At 39.0% G+C, this 22,493-nt stretch overlaps 1 protein-coding gene across 1 annotated transcript in view; it reads left to right on the top strand.

Annotated features, from left to right (window-relative positions):
• The first annotated feature begins 366 nt into the window (after nucleotides 1-366).
• The window catches only part of ngfra (nerve growth factor receptor a (TNFR superfamily, member 16)), a 49,326-nt gene continuing 27,199 nt past the window's right edge, over nucleotides 367-22,493 (top strand). Inside the window, exons 1-3 of the mRNA XM_079612496.1 lie at nucleotides 367-634; nucleotides 5,210-5,372; nucleotides 17,724-18,086. Coding sequence (XP_079468622.1) covers nucleotides 599-634; nucleotides 5,210-5,372; nucleotides 17,724-18,086 — 562 coding nt within the window. The 5' untranslated portion in view covers nucleotides 367-598. The remainder of the gene's footprint in view (nucleotides 635-5,209; nucleotides 5,373-17,723; nucleotides 18,087-22,493) is intronic.

Here is a 22,493-nt window from a genome sequence, read left to right as displayed (position 1 = left end):
TGATCTGCCTAGCTCAGCCAGAGCTGCTGAGTCTGTAGCCATCTTTAAGAAACTGCTGAAGACGTATCTTTTTCGGCAGCACTTGAGCACTTAATCCAGTACTACTAACACTTTCTTATCAAAAAAAAAAAAAAAAAAAAAAAATTAATTATTATAATTTTGCGTTGGATTGTACTGTGAAGGGTCATAGCACTTACATACTGTTGTCCTACTGCTAGTTTAATTGCTTCTATTGTTTCTCATTTGTAAGTCGCTTTGGATAAAAGCGTCAGCTAAATGAATAAATGTAAATGTAAATGTAAATGATGGGGGGAGTTGGCAAGCCCTCGTGCCCCCCTCATATCTGCGTGCACGACTCTCTCCTCCGCAGTGCACTGCTGGACAGCGCCGAGTGCGGAGTACAGGACAGGACAGGACAGGACCATTCGCGCGCATCAGCGAGGGCACGCGCTTTCGTACAGTCCTAAAGTCCCAAACACCATCCACGCAACGAGAGCAGAAGCCACATGGAGCTAAAATGAACTGTCGGGCGGCTGATCTTCACTTCACGACTCACACTTACAGATTTACAGTTTGAGAGGGAAGGGACATATCAGACATGGACACCTTGGTGTGGATCTTGATTTGTGGAGCGGTAAGTGTTGGCATTAGTTTAGATCAGAACGCAATAAGAGCACAAGTGGATGAACCGCCGCTGGATGAAATATGTAGGTTAATTAATTGACATCAGGTGATCACCGCTTCAGCTCGCGTGATGCTCCGGTTGTCGTGATGCGGATTCAGCGGAACTTGCTTTCGGTCTGTGGTAGTAGCCTACTAGTGATGACTAATCTCAGCAGCCCGGTTTCTGGAGAACAGGTGTCAGCTTCCCTATTCTTTATAGTCTTCTGAAATGAATCTGCGTAAGTGTGTTTTTTGGGTGCCAGAAGAAATCAGTGCACAGAAGAAATGTGCGCCCAACTGTAAACAAACTTTCATGCCAAGTTGCATATGAGTTTACGAATTCAACGAGCTTTATTTATTTATTATTTGCCAGATAAAGCCAAGATTATTTAGATAGCCTTTATTATGGAGTTTTACAGTTTGTATTTTGTATTTACAGTGTAGGCCTATTTACCGAATTTTGGCGCCCCTGGCACGCCTTGAAGACTTTTTGAAAAACTTAAGTTTTTGTGTGATATTTGCAGTAATTAAATCTGTAATAAATTATACCCAATGTCGCTGTTTTGGTTTTGTAAATGTTAGGTAAGATTAGTTTTTCACCTGTTTTTCACCAGGTGAAAATAGAGTAGCCTACAAGCCTACAGTCCATGTCCACCTTGTTATTAAACTTTTGTATACTTAAACGTTTGAAAAAATGGTTGAACCGTATCTATACCTAAAAGCAGGCTACCTATTTTTATTTATTTATTATTTTACCTATATAATAATAATAATATAAAATAAAAAAAGATTTTACACCCCGCTCCCATAATGTCCCTGTTTAGACATCATATGGGCAACAATAGGCAAATTCAAAACAATCCTTCAAAAATAAACATAATCAATGTAACCATTGCTTCAGCCAAATTGCATAATAATTGTTAGGCTATCAACGTAATAAGATTTCATAATCATCATTTTAATTTTTACGATGATGGTGCTGACAAATATACCTTCCTGTGGTATTTTTGGTGTGAACTTAATTTGGTACATTTTTGTAAGGGATATGCCCTTATGCTCAGGGAAAAAACTCAAAAGTGTGCAAGCATGTGACCCTCATGGTCCCCTACCGAGCACCCTACGTGACCCTCACCACCTCCAGTCTCGTGTAACACGGTCCAAATCAGTTTAAACATGCACACGCTCTTGACTAAACACAATTAAACCGTGACCTCTTTTCAGTGATCTGATTTGCAAAATGGCAAACGGAGCCGGCAATTGAGTTTGATCCAGGTGCACAGAGTCAGTGAAGGATCTCCACCGACACATGAGCCAACAGCACTCCGTCTGGAGTGCCATCTTACAGCTGCGCGAAGCCACTACGCTCCTAGAGCACTTCACAAGAGATCTGACGGGGACACAAACCGCCTAATTGGTGGTGAAAAAGGCGATGGCTTGTCAAGGCTTGATGTTTAAAGCTCAGTCTCATTTCCTGGCTGGTGCATAGCAGTGCTTTACGGACAGGTGCAGATCACTGAATTGCACATTAATGACAGGCCCTTGCAAACACATTTACTTAGCTACACAGTATGTAAGTAAGGGCAAACCCATAGACTTTCTTTAACTCATTACTTGATTTTCCAATTGATAACATTACTGGATTTGACCTCAGGGAGATTTATGGATTTAGATTAATTTAGTCCCCAAACTATAGCTAAGTAAAGCCACTCTTTCGTTAGATGTGTTAAGCATTGGGCATGCTCCATACTGGGGAGTCCATTAAAGCCTGCCAAGTTAACTCATCGGCACACTTACTCAAGCGAATGCAAATTGAGAAAAAAAAAGAAAGGATGACAGCCAGGGTTGATGAAGAGAGAGAGAGAGAGAGAGAGAGAGAGAGAGAGAGAGAGAGAGAGAGTAAATGAGGGGGTGAGTTGGCTGCTGTACCAGTGCATCTGTTTCTGAATGAGAGTGAGAGAGGATGTGGATGAGGGGAGGAGGAGGGTGGAAATAGGAGTCTTAACGGGCAAAGAGAGTGTGTGAGAGGCTAGGAAGGTATGTATAAGATATGGAACAAGAGGGGACGTTTTAATGAAAACTGCAGAAGATCAGTGAGGTTTTCCCTCTTTACTTTGATTGTCGGGGGTCTAGATGAAGGCGACCTGTCTAAATTGTGTGTAATTGTTACAACTTGTAATGTGCTATGGTTTCTATTAAAGAATGTTTGCATGTGTGTGTGTGAGAGAGAGAGTGAGAGAGCGAGCAAGAGGGAGAGTATGCTAATTCATTAATGAATGCAAGGAGAAAAATGTGCTGTGAGTTTAATTACCCTGTTATATGTGTGTGTGTGTGTGTGTGTGTGTGTGTGTGTGTGTGTGTGTGTGTGTGTGTGTGTGCACATGCTTGTTTGTGAGTGTGTCTTTGAAACACTCATCCACAGGTTAATGAATGAATCTGTGCTTCTTTTCACAGCCATAATAAAGAGAAACGCTTCAACAAGGCCCACTTATTGCTCAATAGAGCACAACAGTACCCAGAAGTAAAAATGCCATTCATTCACACCACTGAGATATAGATTTGAATGATATTGCATAAACCCTTCAAAAAACATTCAAAAGCATGAGCTCAAAGATTGCTACGATGTGATATATGTTTCTATAACAGTCACAAGCCATGGATAGGACAAATAGGAAAAATAGAGAGAGAGATAGAGAGAGAGAGAGAGAGAGAGAATTCACTTTATTGTCCCATATTTAGGAAATTTGTCTTGGATTCAGAAACTCAGTCATCTAGACACAGACATAAACCTTACTGATGTAAGACTAAAAGTATTTGTGTAATGTTTCAACCTACACATTGGAATATACTGTATACATGCACACGGCCATTTTGGATTCAACTTTAGATTCACAACACTTTATGTAATGAGTTATTTCCCTCATCAATTCAACTAACTTTAGGCTAATTTTGTAAAAAAAAGAAAAGAAAGAAAAAATAATTAATTCAAATTATGGTTTGTAATGTGATTCATCCCTGGTTGGTGTGGTTCATGGCTCAGGACACTTTATTGAATAAATTGAAAAGAATTCCTTTGAATATCCTTTGTAATGAATAGGAAAAAACGTTTCCGGAACCAAGGCTGTTGTGGGCGGTCACCGCTGCACTCTATAACATCAGCACTGAGCGTGATCACATGACCAGACTGAACCTATTGAGAGAGCAAGAGAGAAGCGCCGCAGTAGTAAATTAATTCAAAGTGAAGTCTGCGACTCACTAATGAGCCTCCAATTCCTCTTAAACACACCACACACACACACATCTGTCGTCCGAGACAAAAAGAGCCCATAAACACCTCTTTCAGTGCCTGCATGTACGGATGTTTACGACCCCTTGGGTTATTATTGACAATACTCAACAAACAGATCAGGAGCTGTGAAAGAGGAAGTGCATATGGGAAGGGTAGGGCTAATAGATTAATAGTCTTGGGTAGAGAGGCTCTACGGACCCTGATCTGTGAGACCTCAATGTGTAAAGTATGTGTAATCGTACCCGCGACAATACGAGAGAAACAGCTGGACATGTAGGCTAATAGACATATGCATAACTCGTACGTACGGCCTGTCTCATCTTGCTCAACACGCCCCAGCTTTTGGAGACAGAAATCCAATCAGCACAATATGCTGTGATGCAGCTGTTACCAAACATGTGCTGCAAATATGAAGGAGTTTATGCACAATGAGGGATTAACAAGATTCGTTTTACTATAAATTAGAAATACCACAAAAAAGAAGATAAAAAGTTTTAGGTAAACTTTAGAAGTTTAGCATCTAGCCACTTCCATTACCCTTCAAATTGCGCAAATTGAAATTGCGAATTGAAAATACGGCAAAAACTCCCATTTATCGCGAAAAAGTTTTTACGCTCGCATGAGGTGGTTTTTCAGACAATTCGAAAAAGAAATAATTAGCAAAACTGCAATGGAAACAGTTTTTGCACATTTACAGGTCACCTGAGTAGATGATTTTTGGAATGACTTATCGCGAGAGGAAAAAAATTAAGTTTTAGTCATAATATCGGTTAATGGAAACACCGTCATTTCGCAATAGTTTTTTAACGACATTTAGAAAAAAATCGCAAAAGTTTTGCGCAAATCTGTAATGGAAACGCGCCTTTCACAACACTCAGCACATCTTGTCGTCTGTCAGCTGTCAAAATTTAATAACCAATATGCAATATTCTGCCAAATCAATAGGAGAATTTTAAACCTTTTTAAACCTAAATTTAAAAGTAACCACAACCAAATTTAATGCTAAAACAAATAAGGGTGAAACTATCTCCAAACCAATGTTTGAATGGAGTTTATACTTTAGGTGGTTCAGGCTGAATTAATTGCAGCAATTAGTGGAAAAGAAGAAGGAAACATCATTTGAGGAATATCAATATGACTATATTTCCTTGCAAACACATTAACATCAAAATATCTCAAGGGTTTAAGTGTAATGTGAGACAAGGATCCTGTGGAGCCCTAGAGAGATGGGATATTAATGTAATTTCTCTCTTTCTGTAGCTGGGGCTGGTGTTTGGCTCTAAGCTGGAGCGAGCCGTGGACGAGAAGTGTGAGTCGGGGAGTTACACTCGCAGTGGGGAGTGCTGTTTGCAGTGTCCTCCAGGAGAGGGAGTGGTCAAGGAGTGCGGGGCCACCCAGACCGAGTGCAGTCAATGCTTAGACAGTGAGTACAACTTCTCATATACGCATACATGCTAACATTTAGGCCATGACATATACAGAATTGTTCATGCGTTAGTCATGCGTTAATAGTTCATGCGTTAATTAGTCACTCACACGTACACTTATTAACACATAGTTATGCTTTCTTGCTCTCTCTCTCTCTCTCTCTCTCTCTCTCTCTCTCTCTCTCTCTCTCTCTCTCTCTCTCTCACACACACACACACACACACACACACACACACACACACACACACACACACACACACACACACACACACACACACACACACACACACACACACACACACACACACACACACACACACACACACACACACACACACACACACACACACACACACACACACACACACACACACACACGTGCACATATATATACCCAAAGAACTGACAGAAAGCTGTGAGTAATTATGCAATTAGCTGGTTACGGTATATGAGCTGCTGTTGTGTGTGTGTGTTTGATACTTTAATTTAGGCCAAATGTTCAGCTTTAAACCAGAAAGAGGAAAAACAATCCTTAAAGTAAGAAATCTGGGCTGTCAATAGATTTACTATTTTCTGAACATGAAGTTGACTCTTGAATTGAACATTATAGTGATTTTTAATTGTTTAGTATTATATAAAAGTTGGGGGGTAGCTAATTAAAAAAATAAAATAATAAAAAGGCTGCATTTATTTGGGCAAGATACAGTAAAAACAGTAATATTGTATAGTAATAGAATTTTAAATAACTGTTGTCAATGTTAATATATTTTTAAATTATTCCTGTGATGGCACAGCTAATTTTTCAGTGTCACATGATCCTTCACAAATCATAATATGATGATTTGCTGCTCAAACCTTTTTATTGTTATTATCAATGTTGAAAAACAGTTGTGCTGCTTCATAATTTTTAGGGAAAACTAATTATTTGATGAATAGAAAGTTGAAAAGAGCAGCATTTGTTTACACACATCTTTACTATAAATGTCTTTACTGTCACTTTTGGTTGATTTAATCGATTTAAAGTATTAATTTCTTTAACAAATTGTGCTGACCCCAAACTTTTGGATGGTAGATACTCTTCCCATTCACAGAAACATTTAGAAAAGCCACTGGCACATTTGGAAATGACAAGACCCATTTTTCACCTGTTTTACAGCAGGTCTCATTATTTTGTTGTGAATGTTTCCTAAATGGGCTCTATCCTACTTTCGGCTCCCGAACGAACAATCCTCCGTGAGAGCTGAGAAGCTTTTAGGACGGCAGGCCTGAAATAGAGGAGATCTTATGTTTCAGGACAGGACACTTTACATCAATAACCCAACTGGGTGCGTTTTGTTGCGAGATATAAATAAAGACGGTGAATGTTATTTTAGAAAAGCATCTGCATTAATCTTTAGTGTAACAAAACAAGCTTCCTGTTTACTGATAGGCAAAAACACATTTTGTGACCTTTGCGTTAGTCTCCTGTTCCCTTTCTCCGAGAGTTGGCAAAGACACACAAACACACACGCCTCTTTCGCATCCTCTTTCGCATGCATCCTCGCCCCCTCTTCCCCTACCCAGTCTAGACACAAGCACACATCAGCAACTACTGAAATATTTAGCTGTCCATTTTCTCTCTTCCCCCTCCCCCACATACACAGTCATCGAAGTGAAAACTGATTGACACAAACCCGTCACCATCGCAGCTACTGTCTCGGCCGCCATTTCATCACAAATCTGGCCAACATCTCTGACTCACACACACATAATAGCGGACTGATTTTTGGGTTCAGCGGAAAGAGGAGGCATGTTCCGGCGCAAACCTGCTATTTTGCAGTTTGAGAAAACAATTCCACCACAGACCAGGAAAAACCTAGTCTAAAGACAGTGGCGCGTAGTCATATGCTATTTTAAGGGCGCATGCTTGGCCATAATGTAGCGTGTGCACAACGCGCGTACACTTTGCTTCTCTCATCTACACAGACGCAGCAGTTCATATTTTTGCAAACCATACATAATTACAAGGAAAAATATTACCACACGAGGGAAATCAATGTGGTGTCCATGAAGATGGGAAAAAAATAGGCATAAATCTATAGCTTACACATTTAACCAAATTATTCAGGCTAATTGTAGTAATGATGGATCAAACCTGTTTGATCAATAGTGGCAAGACGCATAAGGACATCTGACAAAGTGGGTTGTCCGCCAAGAACCAGGAAACAAAATTCTGAAGACTGCGAAATCACCTTTACCATCATGTAAGTTGCGTGCGCCTGGCAAATCCGCCATGGAACAAGCGCGCCTGCTCTCAAAGGGAATGTGAGAGGACGCTTTGATTGGTTTATTGCACGTTACGCCCAAACCACACATATGCGTTACATAATGATAATGAAGCTACTTCAGACCAACCCATTTTAGATTTGCGTCGGGCGCAAGAGTCATTTATCCCGCCGGTATAATAGTAACAGTGCCCGAGATCACAAAGCTACGTTTGATACTTGCGATTCAGATCGTTAAAATAGGGCCCTAAGATTAATACAGCTCGTATTCATCTGAGAGAGAGAAAGAGAGATGTTAATGCTACTGAACATTTAAGCAGAACTCAGGACTGGAGCCGTCGCTGTTTTTATTGGCCTGTGCTGCCGCTCTACCGTTCCTCGCAGCTTTGATTTATTACTTTAACTCTATTATAAATGAAACAGTCATACTAATAAAGAACAACTGAATTGTGAAAAAAGAGAAAGAGAGAGCGAGAAACACATTCAAGTTTGTTCTGATAAACCAATATGGTTGTGCTTATAGATCAGAATACAGTGCATTACGCAATGGATGTTTTTTTTTTTCTAGGCCCGTTCAGTATTAAGTTACTTTACAGAATCTTTTAAAATGTGCCAGCAAAATATTGGCAAACATCTCTAGTTACAGTTCTCCTCCAGCAAGTGACAGCCAAGCAGAAAACCAGCTCCGAAAGAAAAGCGTAAAAAGATCTCACGCACCTGGCTGATTTGTCTGTAATTGTGAAGGGATAAAAGCGCACAGACTTCAGCCGATGACGTTACAGGAAGACATGAGGCAGCTCGAGTCTTTTTCCGTTTGCCCTCCTGACAGAAACGTTTGTGTGTGTGACGGAGCAATTTATTATGCATGTAAACAACAGTCATCAGCAGAGCATGTGTGTGTGGGCTCTCCGTTGTTTTTGTTAGTTTTGTGATATCCGTTTATAATCAGTGCAGGGACGGCTGCGTTCAGGTGTGTACTCCTGCAAACAAGTGGCTGGTGCTCGGTTCATCTGTTTATGGTTGTATGCACACGCTCCATAGGAATGTCACACTAGTCTTTACTCACTATAAAGATGATATGTTTAAAGTGAACTCAAACAAGAACGAAGAAGTAAACACTAGTCAAACTATAGAAGTAATGAAAGTAAGACGGAGATCAGGCGGCATGTGGGCCATGTCATGTATTCTTCTCTCAAAGGCGGCAGGGATATTACAGTAATATAATATTACAGCACAAAACAGACAAACAATACCATAGGTTGGACCCATGAGATAACAGTTATCCTGTCATATGCTCATCATATTTTTTAAATGAATGAACAATGATATTTAAGTACAGACAGACTGACATGTTAGACAGACGTAGGATGATGGTGATAGATCGATAGACAGATATAGACAGACACACAGACTAATGATGATAGATAGATAGGTAGATAGATAGATAGATAGATAGACAGATAGATAGACAGATAGATAGATAGATAGATAGATAGATAGATAGATAGATAGATAGATAGATAGATAGATAGATAGATAGATAGATAGATAGATAGATAGATAGATAGATAGTTTGCTAGGCCAGCCTTGGGTGACAAATGGACTAATCTTTGAATTCTCCACTGCAGAACGAGGTCATATATATCCATTAATAATTAATGAAGGAGAAACGAAAGAGAGAGCGAGACAACAAACAGATGGGCTGAAAGGCTTGTCCGGCTGAACTGACACTTTCAGAGCTCACCATGGCCTGCATCACATGACCCATATGTTTACCCATCATCCCCCTCTCCTCCCATAGAGCACTGGAGACCAGTCAGCTTATTGCTCTTAGAAAGAACATTATTAACTGTGTGTGTTAGTTTGTGTGGTATATGGAGAAGATTTTGTACCTACAACATCAACAGGTAATTAACGAAGATTAAAAATAATTTAGCCTATAATATGGGAATGAATACAACGGATTAGGTTTAAATTGGGCATAATAAAAAAACAGCGCTATCACTGCATCAGCAATCTCATATTTGTTAGTACAACATGTTTGAGCAGTTGTTTTTGCATGTTTTAGATGCCTTGATTATGGTAACCAAGTAATTAGCCTTAACATCACCTGCACAACAAGAGGAAACATGACAAGAACAGAACATCGAGTGTTTTAATGAAATCTTCCGTTCAAAGTACAGAGAGGTGAACACCCCACCCTCAGGCCAACCTTAAACTTGAACACATCTGCCTGCCCCGCATCAAATCATTCCAGATTCAAAAAGACATGATCTGTGTGTAAAACAAACATCAACAGACTGCAGTGATGAATATCGCTCTTCATCCCTGTGTTTAGATCCTACATATTGGGAAATGTAGAAAAAGAAAATGACAAATGTGATCTCAATGTTTTTCTTTTTGTGATCTAATTTTTTTTGCTTAAGTCTTAGGCTGCTGAAATTGTTTTCCTAAGAAAATTATCCCTGTAATCTCACATGCTTCAAGAGATCTTTAACCAAAATGCACTCTTAAAAATAAAGGTAAATATGGTTCCACAAATTCAAGTCAAGTCATCTTCATTTATATAGCGCTTTTAACAATGTAGATTGTTTCAAAGCGGCTTTACAGTGAATTTATTAGTTTATTAGTTAATTTAAGGTAACAGAGATTGCTTTGGCTTTATAGCGGTTCTTGAATAAAGATATTTTCCAGCTAAAGTTAGTTTTGATTCATTCACTTCCGTCGCAACGATCATTAGTTATTAAATTAGAAACCGCTAAGACGAGACCGTTCTTTCTTACACAGACTTTAAACGCGAACCTGTAAGAAACGCTGATTGCGCTCACAATGCGCATCAATAATTAATTCTATAGTTATACACATTTGAATATATGTGCGCAGGTTTGTAATTCCCTACTAACAAAGCCTTAAAAAAGCCTTAACATTTTTTAGACAGGATTTTATCACTTCGGGGTAGATACGCGAAACCGAAATTATCCCGACAACGCTTTATCTGTAGAGTGGTAAAGGGATCCAAAATAAAGGAATTTTGAGATCGCAATAGACGTGAAGGACTATAATGCGTTAGAACCTTTAATACTCAAATAAAGGGTTTAAAAGGGGGGTTTCACAGTGATTCCATAGAATTACAGCTCAGCTGTAATATCAGTTGATAACATAGTCTAGATAATTTGTTCTTGAAGAATTTGATGAATAATTTCCTGCTGAAATCCCTGAGTTGTGATTGCAGATTGATAAGAACATCTTGGTTAATTTGACTGTAACCCGGTTCCCTGAAAAAGCGGGAAAGAGATGCTGCGCTTGATTTTAAGTGCTATTGGAAAGAACGCTTTTCTTGGCGTTGAGTCTCAATCCCAGAGTTTGAAGATGAGCTAGGACGATATCTCGATGTCATAGCGCAAACTCTTGAGACTGGGCCAATATCAGCCAGTCGTCTATGTAATTTAAAATGTGGATGCCCTGGAGTCGTAAAAGAGCCAGCGCTGCATCTATGCATTTCGCATATGTGCTGGGTGACAAGGCTGAACGGAAGAACCCGATATTGGTAAGCTCTGCCCTCCGAAAGCGAACCTCAGAAACTTCCTGTGCTGTGGTAGATTTTCTATGGGAAAATATGTATCCTTGAGGTTGATCGTGACAAAACAATCATTGTGTTGAATTTGAGAAATGATCATTTTTTATTGTCAACATTTTGAATTTGAATATCCTGAGAGAACGGTTCAGACTGCAAAGGTCTAGAATTGGATGCAACAGCCCATCTTTTTTGGGAACCAGAAAATAATGGCTGTTATAATCTGACTGTCTGTCTGGGAGGGGATCATGTTCTATTGCCCCTTTGTCCAGCAGAGTTTGCAGTTATTTTACCAGTAAGTGGGCCTGTCCTGGTTTCACGGTAGTGGGGACCATGCCGTTGAAACGCGGAAGATGGCACACAAACTGTATTCTGTAGCCTTTCTCTATGGTTCTCAAGACCCAAGGAAATATGTTTGGCAATTCCCTTCCATACTGCCAACTTCTCTGAAAGAGGTATTCATTTTAACGTCTTCGTTAATTTCACCGGAAACCGCTGCTCCCTGAAACACCAGAGGTGATGGGGATGGACCATTGGTGTGAGGGTGTCGGGAAGGAGCTCGTTTTTGATGTTGTATTTGCGGCCCCATGGTCCTTGGCGCAAAGGCTTCAGGACCTCTTCTTTCCTCTTCGGTCCCCGGTCCTTACGAGGGGGTGCGCGACTAGGCACATTCTTCTTTCTGAGCTTCTCGTTTCTAAAAAGCTAGACCTGGTTGGGGCTGGGTGGCCAACAGCCCCGACCCTTGGGCATGGCGAGGAAGGAACTTGTCAAACGCCTCCTCATGCCTTTTAGAATCCCGAAATCTACTGACGACAGTATTGACTAAATCGCCAAATAGTCCGGAAGGCTCCACAGGGGCATCAAGGAGAAACATGTTATCTCTCTCCTTGATGCCAGTGAGGTTCAGCCACAGATGTCTCTCCGTAGCGACCATATCACCCATAGAACGGCCGATGGCAAGGCCGTTTGCTTGGTCGCGTGGAGAGACAGATCTGTGGCTCTGCGCAGCAGAGAAAACACCTCCTCACGGACGTTTCCCCAGCTCGTGCCGCAGCTCTTTAAGCAGCTCAGCCTGGCACAGCTGTAACATCGCCATGGTGTGCAGGGCAGCACCAGCCTGACCCGCCGCCTGAAAAGCTTTCCATACCAGCGTGGATGTGATTCTGCACGGTCTGGAGGGAAGCGCTGGCTTTTTAAGTGATGATGCACTGCCAGGGGAGAGATAGTCTCTTCGAGCGTCTCTTCAACCTGGGACATCATCGTACAACCCTGTGCCTTTGCACCAACGATAGTCGAATAGGCACAAATCATTGAGAATAGCTTTTGAAACGGTACACACTCTCAAAAACAAAGGTACCAAAAGAGGGTTTTCACAGCAAATGCCATAGAACCATTTCTGTGCAAGGAAAAGGTTCCATGGATGTTAGAGGTTCTCAATGGAACCATCAATGGCAATAAAGAACCATCATTTTTCAGAGAGTAGAACATTTCCATTGCACAAGGGATCTTTATAGTGGAAATCTTACTAAATGTTCTTTACACTTTAAATATCTGAAAGGTTCTTTGGGGAACCAAAATAGCTCTTACTGTACTATATAGCATTTGCTGTAAAAACCCTATTCTGGTACCTTTATTTTGAGAGTGTGTTCTCATCAATCTGCAATCACAACTTTCAGCATGAACTAAGTTAGAGATTTCAGCTGGAAAATTTCTCATCAAAATATGATATTACAACTGAGATCTTACCGTGTCAACGATTGTCAGAAACATATAAACATCTCAAACAAAGTTAACACTTAAATCAAAAGTTCAAATCAAAGCAATAGTTATTAACTCACTTAGGCTATGTTGAGTTTTGCTTACTGACCTAGTTCACTGATCTGAGTTTAACAGTCAACTGCAGGGGACGATTATCAATGACAATTTGAAACAACATGAGGAAATTTACAGAATGTTTAAGTCTCCTAAACTATAAAAGAGCAACATCTGAGTAATCAAATATTCCTCTGGATCAGTGTGGAAAACCGCTGTGTGACTGTTTTTTGTTTCATGTTTGTGGTGTTTGATGAAAAGCTGTCCTGTGTTCCAGGAATACAAGAGCATTTCCAGCAGACATCTATCTGTATGGTTTTCAGCCTATCTCTGTTTGTTTGTTTGTTTGTTGAGCACCATGATAATTAAACAACAGGAACACACACAGATGAGAGACAACCACGATTTAAAATTCTTGATAATATCTTAACCATACTTTATGGTGAACCAGTCTAAAGAAGAAGAACCGTCAGATTAGTGTGCTGGTGATGACATTTATTGTGAATGTGCGGATGTTTATCTGTTGCTCGCTGTTTTAGAGTGCGCTTATGAGGTTTTCTTCATGAAATATTATCTTCATCCTAAGACAAATACGACTGGTTTATTGGGTGTTAATGGTTCTAACTTGTAGATTCCACCTTTAAATGTTTATGTAGACATAAAGAGAGTGCATTCTGTACTAAAACAAAATGTTTTTGCCTTTTCATCCTGTTCACATCCTGTTCACATTCCTTTGCTTTGTGTTGTAAGATCTTGGATGTAATATAAAAGAAAAGGTGATAGTCCAATATAATAGCTCAGATTTATCTGTCAGATCCTTTTATGGAAATGACAGATTATCTGACATAAATTGGTCTGAACAAGTTTAAAATGTTACTGCTTTGTGTAACATAGGGAATGAATACTTGACCTTCTGTTTCCACACGATAGTCCAGAAGAAAATGTTTTGGCTCAGAAAGGCTTGTCATTTGTTTAATTTAATTATCAACTTTGTCTCAGATGTTTTCTCCTAAAATTCCTTAGGAGAAGATAATTTGGTTTCGGAAAAATGTAATGAGAAATGTTCATGCCAAATTCTCTGACTTTTGATTCTACACGATATCTACGAATATGCTCAGAGACAAAAGTCTCAATTTAATTTGATTATACTGTCTAGCAGAAACATATTAAAGAGATCCATTTGTTATTTTTCTTTTAAATGAGGACTGTTTAAGAGAGAAAAAGTTGTTTTTGGTGTGGGAAGAGAGAGACAGCCAGAGACCCTCATATACACAAGCAAGAGTTTGCCATGGCCGTGATCAGGCATTTTAAACAACCTGGTTTATAAAGAACATCAAGCATAAACTGCTATCTCATTCCTGTAAAAACAAAAACAAACAAACGTATTCTTATTGTCCTCTAATCCTTGCTCTCGCCTCTCCTGTTATCAGAGAGACACAAGATCTAAGGAAAGATAAAGATTGTGTACTTGCATACTGAACCTATTCTGTAAATTGTTCATGTGAAAATAATCAATATATTGATAAAAAAAAAGATCTAGGGAAAGATTGAAATCCTAAATTCACTGGGTTTAAATTACAAACCCTTCGAACCCGTCACGCCGTCCAAAATGCCTGTCACACATTCTTTGCCGATTTCACTCGAAGCCTCACCAGAAACAAACCCTTTGAATAATTTTCAGCTTGTGCAATAATTTTCCAACTTCTTGTTTTATTTTCATATGGCATCTTAAATTATCACATAGGGGAAAAAACTCTTCTTGAGAAAAGCTCTTTAATAAAGCCCATTAGTAAAGTGAAACGCAACAAGGTAAAACATTACTTCAGGGCTGAATTTAGGCTCTACTAACGGTGTCAAGGAAGTCAAGAAACTTTCAAAAAAGTAAGTTGATGTTCTTGGAATGACAAATAAAATAGCAAAGAAGACATGAGCCCTTGTTTAACTGCTTGTTACAGTTTTTCTCGATTGCTTAAACACTATAACCAGGCTTTTGAACTAAAATTTCAAAACCATAATGCAATTTATCAAAAAGCACACCCATTTCACTAAACTATAAACACAAATCCCTTAATTTCTCATTGCCTACACCATGTGGTCATTTAGAAAGCACTATTATTCAGTATTGTTCGCTCAAGTCAGCACAGCTTTAGCTCAGTTAGCACACAATTGCCCAGGTGAAAACACTAAAATTTAGAGTCAAAATTTAACACACATCAATCAGATCCTTCAATAGATAGATAAAAGGGCCCGAATCAGTTTATTGAGTTTTGGAACAATAGATCCAGAAAGACATGAAGAAAGAAGTCAGGGAGGGATAGGAAGAGGAGGAAAGGTAAGGGGAAGGGCAAGAAGACAAGTGGTCTCGGATGAAATTCAAGCCACTTTAGTTGACCATGTCCTTGTCCATGGTATGACTATGAGGGAGGCTGGGCTATGAGCAGGCCCGTCGCGACAAGGCAAGCAAACCAAGCAATTGCTTGGGGCCCCGAGCTGGCCTGGGGCCCCAAGACAACGACTGGTTAAGAATAAAATGCAACGACAAACTGCGTGAGCACCGCTTTGATAGTCAATGCAGTAAAGTGCAATGACACTCTTATCGGGATACCCCTCTAGAGGGCCCCTCTCGCTGACAGCAGCCAGCCAACCACGTGATCTCTGCGGCCGGCAAAATACAAAACCTCCTCGGTAGTCATAATGAAGCGGAATTATGCTTCAGGAAGCCAGAAAAGAAAAAGAAAAACAAGATAGTGGTAAGTAATAAATTACACTGGATAAAATAGCTCCACAACCAACATAACTTACCAGTTTTGGAAATGTTGTTTATAATTTATTACACCAGTGTGTAAGACTATGTTGTAGTGTGTTTGATTTTGATGGCTTGTGTGTCCAGTCTGAGGACAAAGTTTGGTTTTTCAGCAAGAGTGAATGGTTTTGAGTGTAGAGCTTCATTTTGACCTGAAAATAGGATGTTTGGGGAATTGGGTGAGACGTTATGGATTTGTGTTTACTGTTTTGAGAATATGAGGCATAGTTTCAAGAAATGTGTTTAAGCAATCGAGAAAAACTGTAATAGAAATATCTAATCCAATCACATGGCATCAACTCCATGTAGTCAAGAAGACGATCTGCTGAAGTGCAAGCTGAGCATCAGAATGGGGAAGAAAGGTGATTTTAAGTGATTTTGACCATGGCATGGTTGTTGGTTCGGGCTGGTCTGAGTATTTCAGAAACTGCTGATCTACTGGTATTTTCACACAAAACCATCTCTAGGATTTACAGAGAACGGTCTGAAAAAGAGAACATTTCCAGTGAATGGCAGTTCTGTGGGTGAAAATGCCTTGTTGATGCCAGAGGAGAATGGCCTGACTAGTTTGAGCTGATAGAAAGGCAATAATAACTCAAATAACCACTTGTTAACCGAGGTCTACAGAAGAGCATCTCTGAACGCACAACCGTCAAACCTTGAAGCAGAAGGGTTACAGCAGAAGAAGATCACGCCGGGTGCCACTCCTGTCAGCTAAGAACAGGAAACTGAAGCTACAATTCACACAGGCTCACCAAAAATGAACAATAGAAGATTGGAAAAATGTTGCCTGGTCTGATGAGTCTCAATTTCTGCTGCAACATTCAGATGGCAGGGTCAGAATTGGGCGTAAACACCATGAAAGCATGGATCCATCCGTCCTTGTATCAATGGTTCCCAATATGTATCAGCTGCTGCTGGTGGTGTAATTGTGTGAGGGGATATTGACTCTTAGTACCAATTGACATGCCATCATGTCAATATGGACCAAAATCTCAGTTTCCAGCACCTTTTTGAATCTATGGCAAAAATATATTTGTCAGTTCATGGGGGAAAAGGGGGTTTAACCCAGTATTAGCAAGATGTACCTAATAAAGTGGCATTAGCTGTGCATTACATCTCAATGATCAGATGGTGTAGAACCACTTGGAAATATGCAACATGTAGAAATCACAGCTTTTGAGCCATTCACCTGATCCATGAATGCCATGGGACTAAATCACTCTGATAAAGAAAAACGACAACACTGACTGGCTGCGGTCACCACAGGAACGCATACAGTCCAAAACACTTCACTAGTAACTACATCATGAGCTGCAAAACATCTATAATATTATGAAATATGGTATCATTTATATTCTGTTTGCAGTTTTTTTTAATTAAAAATAGCTACTTTTATGGAGAAAGATGCTCCTTGTAGCCAATATTTGTTACGACACAACCGGACAAACCTGGGTCTCTCCGTTGGACTACACAGCTATTCTGAAATCTGAAAGATGTCGAGGGTCTGTTTTATGTCGAGAGCAGTTTAAACTAAATTCAGATGCGTTATGTATACAGTAATGCCAGGTAGACTTGTGTTTTGACTGCAGAAATCATTGCCATATTGAAGTGAACAGAACTGAACACACAGAGATCTCTTTAACACAATGTAGCACATTGTTCCTTTCCTTGATGACCAATTTTGTTCTCTTTGTCTGTTTTCACGGGCCTCGCCTCCTCACCATTTTTCCTTGCCCGTAGTGTCTGATTATTATTATGATCACTGATTAATTATAATTAAAGTGCTAAGGACGTAATGATTTAACCCGGGGAGTCATTATTTACAGCAGAAAGGCAGATTATACTGTAATTATCTTGTCATTCTGATTATGTCTCTTTTTCTCTCTCCAGGTGAGACATTCTCTGAATCGTTCAGTCACACAGAGAGATGTCAGACGTGTAGAGAGTGCACAGGTCTCATGCGTATGCAGACCCCCTGCACCGACTCGAATGACGCTGCGTGCGTGTGCAACTACGGCTTCTTCATGAACGACCTGATCGGCCAGTGCGAGCCCTGCACTGTGTGTCCCCACGGTCAGGGTGTGATGTTTCGCTGCGAGTACTCCCACGACACGGTCTGCGAGGAGTGTCTGGGAGACACCTACTCTGATCGGGAGAGCTCGCTGGACCCCTGCATGCCTTGCACCATCTGCGAAGAGGGGATAGAGACTCTCATCAGGAATTGCACATCCTATGAAGATGCATATTGTCATGGTGAGAGAATAACGCAATCAAGAATATATGTGTAAACAATCAAAATTGAAACAAAATAATGAAATGATTCATTAAAATAATGACAATCTAAAAGCTAAATAGAAATATAGTTTACGATGGTGTGTTACAAACATACGATTTTGTTCCCATGTTTGTCAAACTATCTCTGCTTCATTTTTCAGTTTATTTACTTTCTTTTTTTCTTGCATATTTGAGTTGCACACAAAGAAAAAACCAATGCGTACTTGTAGCCTGTGGTCAGTCACTAAGGGCAACTGCACGAACACCACAAACGTTTTGTTTGGCTGTATAAGATGTGATTGTGCCTGATCTCTCTCACACTCTTTCTAACAGCCAAATTCTCTGTCTCAGTCATAATGTTTGCTTGCCTCCATGTGTTTAAGGATCAATCTGGGTCATTTCCGCGTGTGTCTGCTTGTGGCCCTGCAGTTGAAAAGGTCAAAGTGCGGATATTATGTGCAAAGCCCTGTAGTTATAGAGGTCACAACAGTCCAAAAGGTCAAACCCAGTGACATGCAAACACACACACACACATACACAGTTTGTGGTTTGCAAGATGTATAAAAAGTATAAATCATGTGCATTACAGTGATTTTGCAACAGGTTATAGATGTTCTTAAAACCTTTTTAACAGGGGTAAACATCACTGTTAACCTCATGTGGCTTATTGATTTTCTAAAAAGCGTATTGCTTTAAAACAAAAACAAAAAAACAACAGTCCACGACTGTTTAAAAAGACTGCAATTCTGTGTGGTGCCACAAGTGGTGCTGAAATTGCAGACTTTCCCTAAAATGATTAATAATATAATATAATATAATATAATATAATATAATATAATATAATATAATATAATATAATATAATATAATATAATATAATATAATATAATGTCCCCAAGAGGTATTTTGGTGTAGACTTGCTACATAGACATATTCCACAAACAAACTAAACAAACACCCAGGTGAATGTTTGTTTCTGTTAGGACTTAAGGCCTTTATACTCACGGTGAAGGTCTTTTTCGTTCTTCGTCTATGGGTAAAAGGTGAGCAGCGATGTACTGTTATTGAACATCTGACGCCACCCTTACGAAAAAAAGTATACTTCAAGTTAATTTTATGAAGTATACTTAAGTACTGTTCAAGTATATTTTTAAGTATACATTATGCAGTAAGTAGCCTGTACTAATGTCAATATGTACTAGTAGTAAACTTGTAAGTGTACTATTTTAATACCGCTTGGGACTAAATTGGCCCACTTTTAGTATACAAAAGTATATGTTTAAGTGTACTATAAGTGTAACAGTAGTAAACTTTAAGTGCACAACTAGTTCATAATTACGTTTCTCATTTGTACTGCAAGTGAATTATTGGTATACTACTAGTTTACTATTTTAATCATTGTAGCAAATTTTTAGTTTATGAAAGTACACTTTGAAATATACTCTCAGTAAACTACTAGTTTAGTAGTTTTATACTACAAGTTTTCTTTAAGTGAACTTAACATCATACTTGTAGTTTACTAATTATATATTCTTTTTGCACTGGCAGTAGGCCTATTTATACCACTATGTTCAAATGTACATATTCTTGAAAAATACCCTTAACTGTACTTTTATTTGAAAAACATTTTATTAGCTTCATGCATCATTTTTTAGCAACACTTGAATAAGTTTCATAAAGAAAGGTAACATTTTAAACAAAAAAGTTTAGAAAATCAAATTTTTGTCAAAGACTTTGATCAGATTCAGAACGATGATCAAAACACAGATGAAGTAGAGTCTCCAAAGTCTAACACCCCCAAAGCTTCACAGTCGTTTTCTCTTCATGTGTTACGCTTCATTTCATTTGGTAACATTAAGCAGTTTTGCAGATTTACACGCTGTTTAATGTTTGATGATCACGTTATTTTACATTTGAGTGAGCAATCTTCTATCACTTGTTTCAGCTTCTTCTTCTCCTGTTTTTTGATTTGGAGATTCTGTACTAAGATGTGTCATAGCGCCCCCTACCGTATAACAGTGAAAAAATTCAGTCAATGGTGGGGAAAGAGTAAAGTAGAATTAAAGTAAATTCCTATGTACACTACCAGTGGACTAGCCTACACAAAAATTCAGATACACAGAATTAGAAAAACAATGTTTTTCAAACAATGTAAGTTTCATAAGACTGTACATGAAAAACTATGTAAAAAAAAAGTATATTTAATAGGCTACTCGATCAAAAGAGTTAACACGCCAAGTATACTTTGAATACTTAATTATACTTTTAAGTATATCTCGATCAAAAAATTGAGTACAAGTACAGGCCAAATATACTTGGTCTTTTCTCTCAGTATAAGTCAAGTACACGTGTAATTTTAATTTAATTTTGTAATTTATTTCTGAGAAGTACATAAATAATATTTTTGAGAAGTATATAAAAAGTAGACTGAAAGTATGCTTTCTTATTTTTAGTTGAAAAGAAGTATACTAATAGAACGCTTGAATAAACGTATTATTATTAGCGCTGTGTGCAAGATCAGGTTCAGTTCCATGCTTATTTTATTTACTCTATAAGCTGTTCCACCCGGAAGCTTGTTACTATATAAACTTTAACATGTTAGTTTATATGACAGTGTGTAATATTATGTTTTAAAGTATTAAAGTATTTAATAAGCTAATCAATCAAAATAGTAAACACAAGTACAAGCCAAGAATACTTAGAATACTTAATTATACTTTTAAGTATATCTCGATCAACAAGTATAGGCCAAATATACTTAGACTTTTCTGTCAGTATAAATCAAGTATACTTAAGTGCAATTTTAAATATATTTCTGAGAAGTACATAAAGTATATTTCTGAGAAGTACACTTATTTTTAGTTTAAAAGAAGTATACTAATAGCACACTTGAATAAACTTCTTTTTTCGTAAGGGCACCCACACTGCTGAGAGCGGCGTTTAGATGAATATGTAAATTTGTGCTGCGCACTTTCCTCTCAGTAACACACAACAAAATTGAGAAAACAGCAAGCATTTTAATAAAGCATAAGAAAAGCATCCGATCATAGAAACGTGGTTATGTTTGCACAAGTTCTATGGCACTCCAGTAAATTTAAAATGAAGCAGATTTATCGTATTAAACATAAAAACAGTGTCAGTGTTTCATCAGAAGTACGACTTATTTTCACTCGCGGACGTCTCACCTCAACCAACTGAAAAGGCCAGATGAACCAGAAAAGATTTTCACATGAAAGAAGGCGGAGCCTACCTATTACGTAATCGCCACGGACCAATGGTAGTAACAAAGGTGTTTACCAAGTTCGCTTTGGCAAGCAGTTTCGAACTCCCAAAATGAACTCTAAACGAACTTCGTTTCGACCTAATTTTGTTCGAAATGACGTCACATCAGTTCGTTCTTCAATTTCGCTTGAAGTATATCAGGGCCTTTAGTTCAAACCTGACCAATGGTTCCCTAAGAAACACTGTGGCTGTGGCCAGCAAGTGAAGTGCTGGCCCTTTTTCTACCTCTTTAATCAAACACACAGAGAAAGCTCAGTTTCCATGGCTGGAGAGGGCATGTAATGTGGCGTGTCATTGCATTAGTGTGCTAGTACTTGGTCGGTGGGACTGTCTGATGTCTGAAGCCTGGGGCTGTATGTGTGTGTGGGTCATTATGGCTTCTGCTGCTGAGGAAGATTAGGCAGGATGTGTCCGTTTGGGGTTTGGTGTCAGCCGTAGCTCTTTGGTGTGTGTTACACCCGGTATTAACATCTGTCTCAGGTAATCTGATCACAAATGTACAATGCTAAAGACAGGTGTAAACGGGGGTCCAAACTGCTTTGTGATTGGCTTACTCAAAGCACATTTGGAGGTAGCTGAAAAATGCTTGTGATCACATGGAATTCATCGTGTAAATGCTAATTGTGTCCTGACGCATTCCTATAGTGTGAAGTGTGAACTTTCTACCACCAGTCGTGGCACCAAATGAGTTTCCAAACAGGTTTCCTGAACGTTCTCCTCACAGGCGAACAGATAGTCCCGTCCTAAACTCAAACTTTGAGCACTTTAGTACAGCAACCTCAATAAACAGCAATGTTTGGAAATAACAACAGCCACAAAGTTTAAAGTCTTCACTTTTCTTCACCGATTTGTGATTATTATTGAAAAATTAAAATCGAAAAATGACACACTTTTTGCTGATTTACTAGGTGAATATTTGCTTGAAGTATTCTGCTTTGTGTGTGTGCTGTAGTGCAGCATAAGGAGAGGAGAGATATCTCTGCAGATGGAACCTGCAAATCATAAAACATCTGCAAGTGCTGTCTGTTACACTCACACACACAAATGTTCAGCTTCACTGGCATCAGTTCCTGCCCTCATGTGCCTTTCCTGTGAGGTGAGAGAC

This window comes from Phoxinus phoxinus, assembly GCF_949152265.1.
Source record: "Phoxinus phoxinus genome assembly, chromosome: 1".
Taxonomy (NCBI): Eukaryota; Metazoa; Chordata; class Actinopteri; order Cypriniformes; family Leuciscidae; genus Phoxinus; species Phoxinus phoxinus.
This window is presented reverse-complemented; position numbering and strand designations above follow the sequence as displayed.